Source organism: Scyliorhinus torazame, chromosome 2, assembly GCF_047496885.1.
Source record: "Scyliorhinus torazame isolate Kashiwa2021f chromosome 2, sScyTor2.1, whole genome shotgun sequence".
NCBI classification, from domain to species: Eukaryota; Metazoa; Chordata; class Chondrichthyes; order Carcharhiniformes; family Scyliorhinidae; genus Scyliorhinus; species Scyliorhinus torazame.
The window spans coordinates 198,341,327-198,356,616 of record NC_092708.1 but is presented as its reverse complement, the minus strand read 5'-3'; the positions used below and the strand labels follow the sequence as shown (position 1 = coordinate 198,356,616).

The following is a 15,290-nucleotide window of genomic DNA, read 5'->3' as shown; positions in this document are numbered from 1 at the left end:
CGTGGCGCGGCCGACACAGGCCGCTTCCGTGCGCATGCGCGGACCACCGACCGGAAGTGCAGGGCGCTGTATCAGCAGCCGAAGCTGCAAGGACTACATCAGGGCCCTGCTAGTCCCCTCCAGGTAGGAGAACCACTCTGGACTTTCTCCAGGTAAGTCCAGAGTAATTCACGCGCATTTTTTCGTGGGCGTGGGAACATAGCCCAATTATTGGAGAATCCCGTCCCCGATTTTCCAGGCAGTGAGATAGAGTCACCATTTACTGCACAAGGAACACTAATTTGATCAATTCTAACTGTTTCATAAATTACTTCATTTTCTCAGACTGTGCGACAGAGATTACCTCGTTTATAAACCTGCCCACTTGTCTCTGTTGGACTGTGCCTGATTTGGGAGTTTGGTCAGTTTTCAATGCTGAAGAACAACATTTTCTATTTTGCATCGAGACCAAATGCCTAATGTATGGTCAACCGTGAAAAGAGTAAAAATAATCTGGGAGAAATGCATGATTAAATGTTATGTTTTTAAAATGTGAATATTTTGGGGAGCACGAAGATGTGGAGCTTTGTGTAAATAGGTCAGTGCAGGATGCACTGTAAGAAGAAAGCATATTTACAATATAGAAGAAAATAAATCTGATAATTCAGGGGAAGGTGGACCTCAGTGTCCCCAGTAGAGAGTCATGTGATGTTGTAATGGAGAGAGAAACTGGAGACTGGGGAAGGGAGAGGAAACATTGGATCATTTTCTGCATGATGTTAAGGACTGTGCAAGAGATATTCTTGTCTTGGATGGTCTTTGATCTGAAGTGCTAAATTAGAGGTTAGGATATTGACAACAATATGGGATATGGAAATCACTGGAAAGGTTAACATTTGTTACCCAACCTTACTTGCTCTTGAACTGACCATTTCAGAGGGCAGTTAACAGTCAACCAATTGGCTCTGGAGTCAGGTGTAGACCAAAGCAGACACAGACAGCAGAGTTCCTTCCCTAAAGGACATCGTTTTCAATTCCAGATTTATTAACTGAATTCAAATTCCATCAGTTGCCCTGGTAGGATTTGAACTCGTGTCCCCTGACCATTAGCCTGGGACTCTGGAATACTAATCCAGGGACATTGCCACTACCCCACCATCTCCCTCTAATTTGGGTTTGATTTGGAATAACTACAAACATAAATCATATGATGGGCGGATGATGAGAAAACTTTCCCCTGACTAGGGAATCACCAACTCAGTCATAGACTCAGAATAAGTTGCAGGTCATTTAGGACTGAGATGAGAAGAAATTTCTTCACTCAAAGGGTTGAAAAGCTTCACAATTCCCTACCCCAGGACGCTCAATTGCTGAGTATATTCAAGAGAGGAGTAGATAGAGTTTTGGGTAGGAAGGGAATGAAATGATATTCGGATTGTGCAGGAAGGTGGAGCTGAGGTAGAAGATCAGCTATGGTGTTGTTGAATGGCGGGACAGGCTCATAGGGCTGAATGGGCAACTCATGTATCTATTTCTTACAGTAACCTGCTTAGGAGAACATAATGCCGGACCAGATGAAAGCATTTCCAGATGTTAAAGACAATGATAATGGGTGGAATTTTCCGTTCAGGTCAGTTTTCCAGCCCTGCCCCCACCACACGGCAGATTTTCTGGTGGTGGAGGCAGAATGCCATTGGCCATCTGCCGGATCTTCTACTCCCGCTGAAGTCGATGGCAGTTGGCATGGCTGGTCCGACCTGCCGCTGGAAAACCCACGCTGGGGGTCAACTTGAGCGAGACCGGAAGATCCAACCGGTGGGAAGGGCTGGATGATCTCGCTGTAAGTGCGGTGGCGGACAGAAAAATTGTCATGATTCCAGCTCGGCAGCTGAGCGCTTTCTCGCGCCTGATCGTTTGCTTTTCAGTTCATTATTTAAAAAAAATAAATTTAGAGTACCCAATTCGTTTTTTCCAAAAAGAGGCAATTTAGCATTTCAGCAAAGCGTTTGATAAGGTTCCCCACGGTAGGCTATTGCAAAAAATACGGAGGCTGGGGATTGAGGGTGATTTAGAGATGTGGATCAGAAATTGGCGAGCTGAAAGAAGACAGAGGGTGGTGGTTGATGGGATATGTTCAGAATGGAGTACAGTCACAAGTGGAGTACCACAAGGATCTGTTCTGGGGCCGTTGCTGTTTGTCATTTTTATCAATGACCTAGAGGAAGGCGCAGAAGGGTGGGTGAGTAAATTTGCAGACGATACTAAAGTCGGTGGTGTTGTCGATATTGTGGAAGGATGTAGCAGGTTACAGAGGGATATAGATAAGCTGCAGAGCTGGGCTGAGAGGTGGCAAATGGAGTTTAATGTAGAGAAGTGTGAGGTGATTCACTTTGGAAGGAATAACAGGAATGCGGAATATTTGGCTAATGGAAAAGTTCTTGAAAGTGTGGATGAGCAGAGGGATCTAGGTGTCAATGTACATAGATCCCTGAAAGTTGCCACCCAGGTTGATAGGGTTGTGAAGAAGGCCTATGGAGTGTTGGCCTTTATTGGTAGAGGGATTGAGTTCCGGAGTCGGGAGGTCATGTTGCAGCTGTACAGAACTCTGCTACGGCCGCATTTGGAGTATTGCGTACAGTTCTGGTCACCGCATTATAGGAAGGACGTGGAGGCTTTGGAGCGGGTGCAGAGGAGATTTACCAGGATGTTGCCTGGTATGGAGGGAAAATCTTATGAGGAAAGGCTGATGGACTTGAGGTTGTTTTCGTTGGAGAGAAGAAGGTTAAGAGGAGACTTAATAGAGGCATACAAAATGATCAGGGGGTTGGATAGGGTGGACAGTGAGAGCCTTCTCCCGCGGATGGATATGGCTGGCACGAGGGGACATAACTTTAAACTGAGGGGTAATAGATATAGGACAGAGGTCAGAGGTAGTTTCTTTACGCAAAGAGTAGTGAGGCCGTGGAATGCCCTACCTGCTACAGTAGTGAACTCGCCAACATTGAGGGCATTTAAAAGTTTATTGGATAAACATATGGATGATAATGGCATAGTGTAGGTTAGATGGCTTTTGTTTCGGTGCAACATCGTGGGCCGAAGGGCCTGTACTGCGCTGTATTGTTCTATGTTCTATGTTCTATGTTAGCCTGGCCAATTCACCTACTCTGCACATCTTTGTGGGTTATGGGATTGAGATGCAAGCAGACACAAGGAGAATATGCAAACTCCACACGGACAGTGATCCGGGGCAGGGATCGAACCCGGGTCCTCAGCGCCATGAGGCAGCAGTGCTAACCTGCTCTACATGCCGCCCTTTCAGTTCATTGTTTACACATCATCGAGGAGCTCCTCAAATCTCATGGTAAGGTGGGTTGGGATTTGTCCATCCCACCATAACCTCATGAGGTCGAAGGTGTGGATACCACATTAAAGGACACTCGCAGACCAGGACTTGTGGTGGCGAATGATGGTCCCGAGAAGAAACAAGCCCTTTCCCCCCAATTTGAGCGACAGCCCTTTGGAGACACTCCTCCAGGCAGTCCAGGACCAGAGGGAGGTCCTCTACCCCAGAGATGGCAGCAGGAGGTCCACCAACCTCACCACATAAGCTTGGAAAGAGGTCGCCATGGACGGGCCTCTCAGAAGAGGACAGCTGTGCAGTAGAGGAAGAGAATGAATGTTCTCATCTGCTCATTTTGGGCTAGTCAACCTTCGCCTTACTCCCAACTCACACTCTCATCAGGTTTTTTTTTATTCGTTCATGGGATGTGGGCATCGCAGGCTGTTCGAGCATTTATTGCCCATTCCTAATTGCCCTTGAGGAGGCAGATCAGAGTCAATCACAGTGCTGTGGGTCTGCAGTCATATGTAGGATTCTATCTTCCCACTGCTTGTCAATGAGATTTCCCATTGTAACTACCCAACACCGCCGGGAACTCCATTGGTGTGGGTACGCAGCTGATGGGAAAAATGGATTGCAACGACCGGAGAATTCTGGCCATTGTGAACTGTGAGGAGGATAGTGTAGAACTTCAAAGGGACATAGGTTGGTGGAATGGGCGGACAAATGAAGTTCAATACAGAGAAATGCAAAGTGATTCATTTTGAGAGGTAGAGCATGGAGAGACATGATAAAATAAAGGATACAATTATAAAAAGGGTGCAGGAGCATTGGGAACTGGGTGTTTATGTGCATAAGTCACAAGTGTGTATGGGCGGTCCGTTAGTGCAGTGGTTAGCACTGTTGCTTCACAGCTCCAGGTTCCCAGGTTTGATTCCCAGCTTGAGTCACTGCCTATGTGGAGTCTGCACGTTTTCCCCGTGTCTGCGTGGGTTTCCTCTGGGTGCTCCGGTTTCCTCCCACAAGTCCCAAAAGACGTGCTGTTAGGTGAATTGGACATTCTGAATTATTCCTCTATGTACCCGAACAGGCGCCGGAATGTGGTGACTAGGGGATTTTCACAGCAACTTCATTGCAGTGGTAATGTAAACCTACTTGTGACATTAAAGGTAATTATTATTATTAAGTCATTGAAGGGAGAGGGAGTGGTTAATAAAACATACAGTATCCTAGACTTTATGAACAGGCGCATAGAGTACAAGATAAAGGAGGTTATATTGAACTTGTATAAGACAATAGATTGGCCACAGCTCGAGAATTGTGTCCAGTTCTGGGCAGGATTACAGGGAGAAGGCAGGAGAACGGCTCTAAGTGAATTGCTCATTCAGAGAGCTGGAGCAGACACGGTGGGCTCAATGGGCTCTTTCTGCATTGTAACAATTCTGTGAATTCTTTGATTGTGTGAAGTGAGGTGAAAGTTTATTTTTTACAGAGTGGGGAACATCAGGCAATTAGGGCTGGCAAGAGAATTCAGGTGGAAAAGGAAATGGCCAGCGGCTGAGTTCACAGTGCGGAGGGACCATGAGCGATGAAGAGGGCACTTTATAGATGCACTGGCAGAGGCAAAAGCACACAGAAGACAAGCACTAATTGCAATATGTCATGATTGAATTCTTAATTGTGGATTAGAATGTGTATTCTCAGGTGGTTTATAGCTTTTTTCAGAAAGAGAACAATGTGATGGTCAGTGGCAGAGGGAAGGTAAGGAAGATGGGGTTATTGATGAATGGGGAGATACGCTTGGGGTGATTGGTATTCATTAATTTATATCATCACATAGACCCTAGGCAGGAAAGGCTTGTCTGTGTTGTAGTCTCCCTTCCTTTTCCTGATCCTCTACTCCCTGTTACGCCTCCTCCTTTCTATTTCCTTCTGTTCCTCATAATAGCCTCATATACTCATGCAGCATAATACCACAAATTGAGATATGATAAACAAAGTAATTTAGAGTTCCTCCAGAGAATTCCAAGCAATGGGAGTGTTGCTTTCGGAAGATGGTGATGTTCTCTGTAATACAATATTCCTTGTGGCAGCAGGGTTCTCATTGTCTGCTGTGCAGAGACTACAAAAGCAAGACAATTATGATGAGTCTTTATAAAACCGGTTTGACCGCAACTGCAGTATGGTGTCCAATTCTGGGCATCAGCCTTTTGGAAGCATGTGAAGGCTTTTTCAATGAAAAATGGAAAAATGTGGCATTTGGGCCGTGGGTGTTGCCTGGGAGTACTTGGGGTTTTTGTTTGAGGAACCAATGTTGGGCGAAGAGAGCAGATGACCAACTTGAGCTGGTGTCTTTAGAGGAATGGGACGTCACCAGTCAGTGCCTTGAAGGTCATCTGCCTGCCATTCAATTAAATGATGTCTAGTCTTTGACCATGTTGCGGGGGAGGAAAACGAAGGTTGGCCACTATTTTTATCTGCGGGTGTGAGTGGAGTGGACCCCAATGGGAGTTTTCGTTGTTTATGGGCTGACAATTTTTGGTTAGAAGAGGGCGCGCGCTGGGACTCGCGGGGGCCGTTGCAGTTTGAAGAGAAGCGGCGGTTGGCAGCGCGAGCGGGAGACAGCCGCTGGCGCTCGCAGGGGCCATTATTTTTTAAAATAACGTCAGTTAAGAGCAGTTGAGGCAGTTGAAAGGAGTTGAGTTGGAGAAAGGCAGTCGACGACCGGAGCAGAAGAAAAAAGCCAACGGCGTGCAGAGGCTGGGCGAACGGCTCCGCAAAGCGAAAAAAAGTGCCAGCGGCTACAAAGAACAAGGTCATAAAGAAAAAAATAAAGAACAGGAGAAAGAAAGAAGAAAAAGCTGTGAGGCTCGCTTTTAAAAACCAAGCAGCCCAGAAAATACATCGGAAGACCCAAGACTAAAAGAATAATGATTGACAAGGAAGACCTGAAGGTCTTACTACTGGCCCAAAGCATCGAAAGAAAAAGATCTGTTATATCCTTTTAAAAATAGTTTTAATCTTTTAATTTTGAAAACAAACTTAAGTTAAGTTGATAACCTGAAAGAATTGTTATTAGAAAGTTTACTTATTCTACTTAAAAAGCCTAACCCGTGAGTAGAGCTTTTTAGTGATAGGTAAATGAAATCTTCTAGGAAGATATGGGTTATACCAGTGATTAACTTGAAAAATTAGTTTGATCCGAATAGCACCCACCTACGTCTGTCTAGGAGTCAGGGACACAAGGGAATCCCTGTTCACCATATAGAATTTCTCGACCTTTTTTGGTCTAGGGGGAGATTTCTTGGTAATTTCTTGACCTTTTTTGGTCTAGGGGGAGATTTCTTGGTGATTTTAACTTCAAGGCTTTAGAGGGGGTGCAGAAAGGATTCACGCGAATAGTTCCCAGGAATGAGGAATTTAAGTAATGTGGATAGTTTGGAGAAACTGGGATTGTTCTCCCTGAAGAAAAGAAGGTGAAGAGGATATTTGATTGGAATGTTCAAAATCATGAGGGTTCTGGAACATATACATTTAAGGTAATTGGCTAAAGGACCAAATATGACATGAGAAAATAAACTACTCTGCCTCTAATAGTTACAATCATGCACAGTCTGAAAATGTGGTGAAGGAAATGTTAATCACAGCTTGAAAAGGGAAGTGGATTAGCAACTGAAGGGAAAGAGTTGCAGGACTATGGGAAATGAGTGAGGAAGGGGACAGCTAAATTCCTCTGACAGAAAGGCAGCATGGATTTGGCAGTTCTCCAGTGTGTTGCTCCGGACTTACTAAGTCTATGAGGCTGGTTGTTAGAGAGCTCATTTCTATTTCCAGCGAGTCCATCCTGCCTGGAAGCACATCTTCCTGACTTGTGGTCTTGGGAAGCTGTGAACCTATTTCAGGTGATTCAACTTTGATAGGTTGAGGAGTCTGCAATATAAAGAATTAAATTGTGAGGCTCAAATTCTAATAAGATTTCATGCGCATGTACACACACTGTAGTGATGCATTTTCCGAGACTTCATCAGTGAACAATAAAGGATTTATTTACAAGGATCGACAAGATGTCTGCAACTAATTCTGAAATGCATCTACCAAAGATGGGATTGGGGTGATTCCCCACTCTGAGCCCCAATTGGTCTACTCTGCTGTGTTGCCCTGAAAGTAACAATCACCACACATGCACACACGATCATACACCACACACCTTTCCCAATATGTTTGGGACTCTCAATCACACAGTTATTATGTCCACTAGGAATCAATCACAGAGGTAATCATCACTTGCCAAACCAGAATTTCTTGATGAACTACCAGATGAGAAATGTATACCTGCCATTATCGTAATCCCCTTACTTCAATTCTTTCTGCCTTACATGTAACCACACAGTGATATGTATTAACACTCCATCTTTTTAGAGTCATTTTGGATCATTCATTGTTACTCAACTTGATATGGACCAAAACCAACTGTCTGTTTTCTGCCTTGGAGTACATTACTCGAGTGCAGCCTCACCAATGCTCTATTCACGTTTAACATAATGTTTACAACTACCGATGTTAAACTAGCTGATCGTTTCCTGGGTTTGTTCCACATATATCAATATATAAACCAGTATGGATTAAATTCATCCATACCAAAGATTTTATCCTCCCTAGGGTTAGCTGGTTCATTAGTTATTTCCATCCCTTTCTGTCCTTTATCTTGGCCATCTCTACTGTTCACTAGTTTTCCATAGACTTCAGACTTACTGTGTCTCTGAGGGCGCTGTCTTCAAACTCCATCGATGGTTCATGTCTTCGAGCTTCACCATCTCCTGAAACTTCCTGCATCCCAATCTCAGGAAAGCCTAAGCTTGTTTCAGATGCATCAAAGTCGACAGTATGAAGCTGCAACGTAATGAATGCAAGGAACCAACTTGAGAAAAAACTTTATATGCACCCAATCACACATTTACATCTCTCCGAATGTCCCTGGGGCTCTGAATCGTATGGTGTTATTTAACCTTCATGGCAGAAATCAAACATATAGGTAACTATGACATGCCAAGGGAGGAAGAGTGGTGCAAGGAAGTAGAGGCAGGTTTGTGGGAGCATGCTCTGAGTAGAGTTAACAGGTCCTCATCGTGTGCCAGGCTCAGCCTGGTACAATTTAAGATGGTTCACCGGGCACACATGACTGTGGCCCGAATGAGCAGGTTCTTTGAGGACAGGTGTGGGTGGTGTGTGGGAGGGCCCGCAAACCATGTCCACATGTTTTGGGCATGTCCGAAGCTTAGGGGATTCTGGCAAGGATTTGCCGATGTCATGTCCCATGGTACTAAAAACAAGGGTGGCGCCGAGTCCAGAGGTGCCGGTTTTTGGAGTGTCGGAAGACCCGGGAGTCCAGGGGGCGAGAGAGGTTGACGTTTTAGCCTTTACCTCCTTGGTAGCCCGGAGATGGATCGTATTGGCGTGGAGGAACTCGGAGCCCCCCGGAATCGGGGGTATGGGTCAGTAAGCTAGCCAGGTTTCTCAGGCTTGAGACTATCAAGTTCGCCCTGAGAGGATCAACGTTAGGGTTCGCGCGGAGGTGGCAGCCATTTATCGAAGCGGAAGGGGAAGGAAATGGGTCTGCCAACGAGAACCACCTTCTTGAAGGCAGACCAGAGGAACTCGGTGATCGAATCCATAACCCTACCATTCCATCTTTGCAGATAGTATAAACTGATCTTGTGTATCTCATGTTCTGGGCATGTCCGAGGCTGAGGGCATTTTGGCTGGGATTTTCAGATGTCATGTCAGAGGTCTTGGAAGGGAGGGTGACTCCAAGTCCAGAGGTGGCGATATTCGGAGCATCGGAAGATCTGGGAGCCCAGGAGGGGAGAGAGGCCGGTGTTTTGGCATTTGCCTCCCTGGTGGCCTGGAGACGGATTTTGCTGGGGTGGAGGGACTTGGAGCCTCCAAAGTCGGGGGTTTGGGTCAGGGTTTCTTAGGCTAGAGAAAATTAAGTCCGCCTTAAGGGGTTCATTACAGGGGTTCGTTCGGAGGTGGCAGCCATTTATCAAGGAGAATCGACCGTCAGCAGATGGGGTGGGGTGCGGGGGGGAAGGCATGGAAGTGACGAATAAGGGCAGGGAATCTAATGTATGGGTAGTTAGGGTGTAGTGCTGGGGGGGAGTTGGGTGGGTTATTGTGGGGGTTTTGTGTGTGTTGGATTTTTTTGTTGTTTAAAATGCTAAAATTATAAAATGTTAAAATTAAAATGAAAAATGCCTCAATAAAATATTTTCTAAAAAAAAGATGAGATTGTGGAAGTGCATGATAAAATAGGACTGAGTTAGCATGGCTTCATCAACTGATCTATTTAGATTTCCAGAAGGCATTTGACAATGTGCCGTAAAGGAGGCTGTTAAATAAATTAAGAGCCCATGGTGTTATGGGTAAGATACAAGCATGGATAGAGGATTGGCTGACTGACAAAGAGTGGGGACAAAGGGGCCTTTTTCAGAATGGCAGCCAGTGACTAGTGGTGTGCCTCAGGGGTCGGTCTGGGACCACAACTTTCCCTGATATACATTAAGAGTCTGGACGAAGCAACTGAGGGCATTGTTGCCAAGTTTGCAGATGATACAAAGAAATACAGAGGGGCAGGTAGTATTGAGGAAGCAGAGGAGCTGCAGAAGGACTTGGACAGGTTAGGGGAGTGGGCAAAGATGTGGTAGATGGAATACAATGTGGAATACTGTGAGGTTATGCACTTTGGTCGGAGAAAATGGAGGCATAGACTATTTTCTAAATGGGAAAAAGCTGAGGAATCAGAAGCACAAAAGGAATAAGGAGTTGTAGTTCAAAATTCTCTTAAGGTTAACATGCAGGTTCAGTCGGCAGTTAGGAAGGCAAATGTAATGTTCGCATTCATGTCGAGAGAGCTAGAATACAAGAGCAGGGAAGTACTTTTGAGGCTGTTTAGGGCTCCGGTCAGACCCCATTTGGAGTATTGTGAGCAGTTTTGTGCCCCATTTCTAAGGAAGGATGTGCTGGCCTTGGAAAGGGTCCAGAGGTTAACAAAAATGATCCCTGGAATGAAGAGTTCGACATATGTGCAGTGGTTGAGGTCTCTGGGTCTGTACTCATTGGAGTTTAGAAGGTTGAGGGGGAATCTTATTGAAACTTACAGGATACTGGGAGGCCTGGAGAGAGTGGATGTGGAGAGGATGTTTCCACTCGTAGGAAAAACTAGAACCCGAGGCCACAGCCTCAGCCTGAAGGGCCGATCCTTTAAACCTGAGATGATAATGAATTTCTTCAACCAGAGTGTCATGAATCTGTTGAATTCTTTGCCGTAGAAGGCTGTGGTGGCCAAAAAGACACTGAGTGCCTTTAAGACAGAAATAGATACGGTCTTGATTAATAAGGGGAACAAGGGTTATGGGGATATAAATTTTGTGATTTCTTGCAGCAAGTTCTCTCTTGTCTGTTGAAAACGTGCACAAGCAGACAATATATTAAAATACCTGGTATATTCAAAAAGTCCCTTGTACATGTCAATGCATATTTCCTGGAGTGCTTGTCCAGTTCAAATTGTAAATAAGCATGCTGTTTTATTATATGTGAGCCCCCACCCCCCACCCCCACCCCCCACCCCTCCCCCCACCAACTTTGCATAGAGGTCTTCTATTTGAAGGATTGGATACTTGTTGAGTTGGGCCACTTGGTTTATGGTAAATGTGTAATCAACATAGATCCTGACAGAGTTCAGGTTTTAAGACAGGAATGATAGGGGTCGCCCATTCAGAGAACTATACCAGTTTTATCATCCCTGATTCTTCCAAGCATGTCAACCCAGTCTCGACTTTCTGATGTAGAACACATGGGATGGGCCTAGCTTCGAAGAATTTTGGTGTAGATTTGCGGTTCATGTAAATTTTGGCCTTTAGCCCTTGTATTTGGTCAAGCTTGTTTTGAAACACATCTTTGCACTTGCACAGGACTTCTTAAAAAATGCAATCTGATATCCTGAAAAGTTTATCTGATGTAACCAATCTCGCCCCATGAGGCTTAGCCCTTGTCTTTCCACAACAATCATGGGTAATTGAGCCGATTGTTGTTGATACAACACCATAGTCGCTGTGGGACCTATAACCTTTAATGCTTCCCCTGTATCCATCACCAATTTAGCAGCCATACTGCTTAGGCTCAGGGGTTGGACTCCTGTAATACTCATCAAAAGTATTAATCATCAAAATTCCTAAGCTAACAGTCCGAATTTCTTCCTTGCCTCTGTCCATGATCCTGCTCCTGGGATCTCTGTTCAGCCTCCTCTGTGCCCATCACTCATGATGCTCACCTTCCAGGCATCCCAGTCCATAGTTGATTTACTTTGCCTTCCTGCATGCACTGTAGCTCCGAAAGACCCTTCTTGGCACATTCAGTGGCATGAACTGTGTCTATTGCTTTGATCAGGGTAATTTTCATTTCAACTAACAATTTCCTTTGTACACAAATCAGATGATTGCGCAGCACATAGCTCAACGACAAGCCAAATTTGCAGTGTTCAGCGATTTGATGAAGTCTGACGACAAATGCCGAAACTGCCTCCCCTGGGCCCTGAAGGCCGAATTAAATTTATAGCCCTGCAGTATAATGGAGGGTCTGATTTGATTTGATTTATTGTCACATGTACCGAAGTACAGTGAAAAGTATTTTTCTGCGGTCGAGGGAACGTACACAGTACGTACATAGTAGACAAGGAGAATAATCAACAGAGAACATTGACAAATGGTACATCGACAAACAGTGATTGGTTACAGTGTGGAACAAGGGGTCAAACAAAGCAAATACATGAGCAAGAGTCTGGGGTTGAAGTGCCCTTTCACAGGCGTCTTCAATTGGTCAAATAATTTTGGGACTAATTCAGCAAATCAAAGAAAGTTTGGGGGTCGAGAGAGGGTCCGGAAAACAGGGGGTCCTGAAAGGGGGAGTGGTGTAGAGATCGAGAAAGTCATTCAAAATAGCATTCCGACTGTGAGGAGCTGGTCCTGCTGGCGAGCTCAGCTCCTCAGTGCAGGAAATCTTCTGAAGTGTGGCCTCGACAGGGAGAAACTACCTGATGCCCAGAAAAACGGTTAAATGCCATTGAATAGTGGTGTCAATTTCAGCACTGTCACCGCTGAGAAACACCCCGCCAAACGCACCCGAAACCGGACTTGGAAATATTTTGGGTGATTCACGCCCTTTGTGTCTGGTGCCGTCTGGGTAAGTTAAATTCGTAATGAGGTAGTAGCTCTGGGACCTACATACAGTCGGTAAAATGACCTTTAGTTTGTCTTCTCCTGTGATGTCATTAGCCGTAAAGAAGTACCAAAACCTCACTTCCAGTGGCGGCTATGAGGGAGTAAGTCGCACATTTGGTGGTTCCCACTCTGGCCGGACGTTTGGACCTTTTTCCCCGACGTTTTTGCGGTTTTGAGCACTGGCTTTGAAGGCGCAGACAATTTGGCACTGGATCCACACATTGATGTATGGAACGAAGAACCCCAAGGGATCGAAAAGGAAGAAATAAGAAGATAAGCAAGGGCTGGGTGGAGGTTGCGGCTGAAGAAATATGGCTGATGTTCAGACCCCTGCTGCAACGGCCCAACCATCAACGGAGGAGTTGATGCAGGTCATCCAAGAGGGCTTTGCTAGCAGAAACGGGACTGTCTTGACCCAATAAAGGAATCGAGCGATCGGCTGGAGCGCAGGCTGGATGCCCAGGATCGGACGATTCAGCAGCTGGAGAAAGTGCTGGCGGACCAGGATGAGCACCAAACGGTGGTTGAGCTGGAGGTGGGGATGCTGAAGGATCAGCAAAGAAGGCTGCTGGAGAAGGTAGAAGACCTCGAGAATAGAGCTCGCCGGCAGAACTTAAGAATTGTCGGTCTCCCGGAGGGGGCTGAGAGGGCTGATGCTGGCGTATTTCTGGCGAGTATGTTTCAGAAGCTTCTGGGAGAGGGGGCTTTTCCCTGACCGTTGGAGGTAGACATGGCATACAGAGCGATGGCGAGGAAGCCGCAGCCAGGGGACCCCCCAAGGGCGATGGTGGTCCAGTTCCACAGGTTTTTGGACAAGGAGTGTGTTCTCCAGTGGGCCAAGGGTACGCAGAGCTGCAAATGGGACAAGAGCATTTTGCGTGTTTATCAGGATCTGAGCGTGGAGGTGGTCAGAAGGAGGGCAGTCTTCAACCAAGTTAGGGCGATCCTGTTCAAGAAGCGGGTGAAATTTGGGCTGCTATACTTGGCACGTCTTTGTGTTACGTACGAGGACCAGCACCGTGATTTTGAGTCGCCTGAAGACGCGATGGACTTTGCCAAGAGGAAAGGGCTGGTGCTGAACTGAGAACTTTTTGTTTTAAGTTGCAACTGTTTTGAGTGATGTTTATATGTTTCGATTGTCGTTTCTCTTCTGAGTTTGAAGTTGAGTTTGGTTGAAGATGGGGGAAGTAAAAGTTATTCAGTTTCTGCGGGTTTTCGGTGTTTTGGTGCGGGTGGCCGGTGGGGCTTTTTACTTTTTATTACTTTGATGTGCACTATTGGGTTTTTTTTTGAGGGTTTTTCATTTTGGGTTGTCTCTTATGGTAATTGGGCGATTGTTTGGGGTCGGCTTGATGAGGGAAGTGGTTTCGATGGGCGGCGGGGAAGGGATGGTGGAACAATAGGTGGGAGACTTCTCGGCACCGGAGGCGAGGGCCACCAGGCTAGCTGAGTGAGCTAGTCTACGGAGGCACAGTGGGGGGTGTGCATAAAATATGGCAGGGGTTAGGTTACAAAGTGGTGTTGCTGGGTGGGAGAGGGGGGGAGGGGAGTTACTCTGCTGACGAGGGAGGGACTTAGGTTTCGGGACACAGAGGAGGTCAGGGGTGGGGGGCTGTCAGGAGGTGGGCCGACGGAGGCACGGCGCATGGGCTGGTGGTGGGCCCAGGAAAGGGGATGGTTGATCAGCGGAGGGGGGGCACGGTGCCCCCCAATTGGGCTGATCACCTGTAATGTCAGAGGGTTGAATGGGCCGGTCAAGAGGGCACGTGTGTTCGCGCATCTGAGTGCTCTGAAGGCCGACATGGTGATGTTACAAGAGACACACCTGAAAGTGGCGGATCAAGTCAGGCTAAGGAAGGGTTGGGTCAGTCAGGTCTTTCATTCGGGGCTGGACACCAAGACTAGAGGGGTGGTGATTTTGATCAACAAGCGGGTGCAATTTCAGGTGGGCAGCATAGTCTCGGACGGAGGGGGCCGTTATGTCTTGGTTAGCAGTAAGCTGGAGGGGAGGAAGGTAGTCTTGGTTAACGTGTACGCGATGGGACGATGTGGAATTTATAAAGAGGTTGCTGGGGAAGATACCTGACCTGGACTCACACAAGTTGGTGATGGGAGGGGATTTTAATACAGTCATCAACCCCGGCCTGGACCGATCATGTTCGAAAACGGGGAGTGTCCCTATCAAAGGAACTGATAGGGTTCATGGAACAGATGGGGGGTCGACCCATGGAGGTTTAGGCAGCCGACAGGGAAGGAGTCTTCTTTTTATTCGCATGTTCACAAGGTTTATTCCCGGATTGACTTTTTCATTTTGATAAGGGATTTACTGGTGGGGGTGGTGGTCACGGGGTATTCGGCCATCACTATTTCGGATCATGCCCCACACTGGGTGGAACTGCAGGTTAGTGAGGAGAGCTTCCAGTGCCCGCAATGGAGGTTGGACGTGGGCTTGTTGGCGGACGAGGCGGACGAGGCTGAGGAAGTGCATGCAGAATTACCTGCAGGTTAATGACACGGGGGAAGTCTCAACAGAGGTGGTCTGGGAGGCGCTGAAGGCAGTGGTGAGAGGGGAGTGGATTTCGATCCGGGCGCATAGGGACAGGACGGATAGGGCAGAAACGGACCGACTGGTTAAGGAAATCTTACGGATAGACAGGAGGTATGCGGTGATCCCAGGGTTAGAACTCTTAAGGGAA

The 15,290-nt window shown here is 46.6% G+C and overlaps 1 protein-coding gene across 4 annotated transcripts in view; it reads right to left on the bottom strand.

Annotated features, from left to right (window-relative positions):
- The window catches only part of LOC140394997 (uncharacterized), a 403,426-nt gene that overhangs the window by 237,505 nt on the left and 150,631 nt on the right, over positions 1-15,290 (bottom strand). For all 4 annotated transcript variants that reach the window (XM_072482288.1, XM_072482301.1, XM_072482311.1 and 1 more), the window contains 2 exons: positions 8,072-8,209; positions 7,109-7,249 (listed from right to left, as the gene is read on the bottom strand). In XM_072482288.1, coding sequence (XP_072338389.1) covers positions 7,109-7,249; positions 8,072-8,209 — 279 coding nt within the window. The remainder of the gene's footprint in view (positions 1-7,108; positions 7,250-8,071; positions 8,210-15,290) is intronic.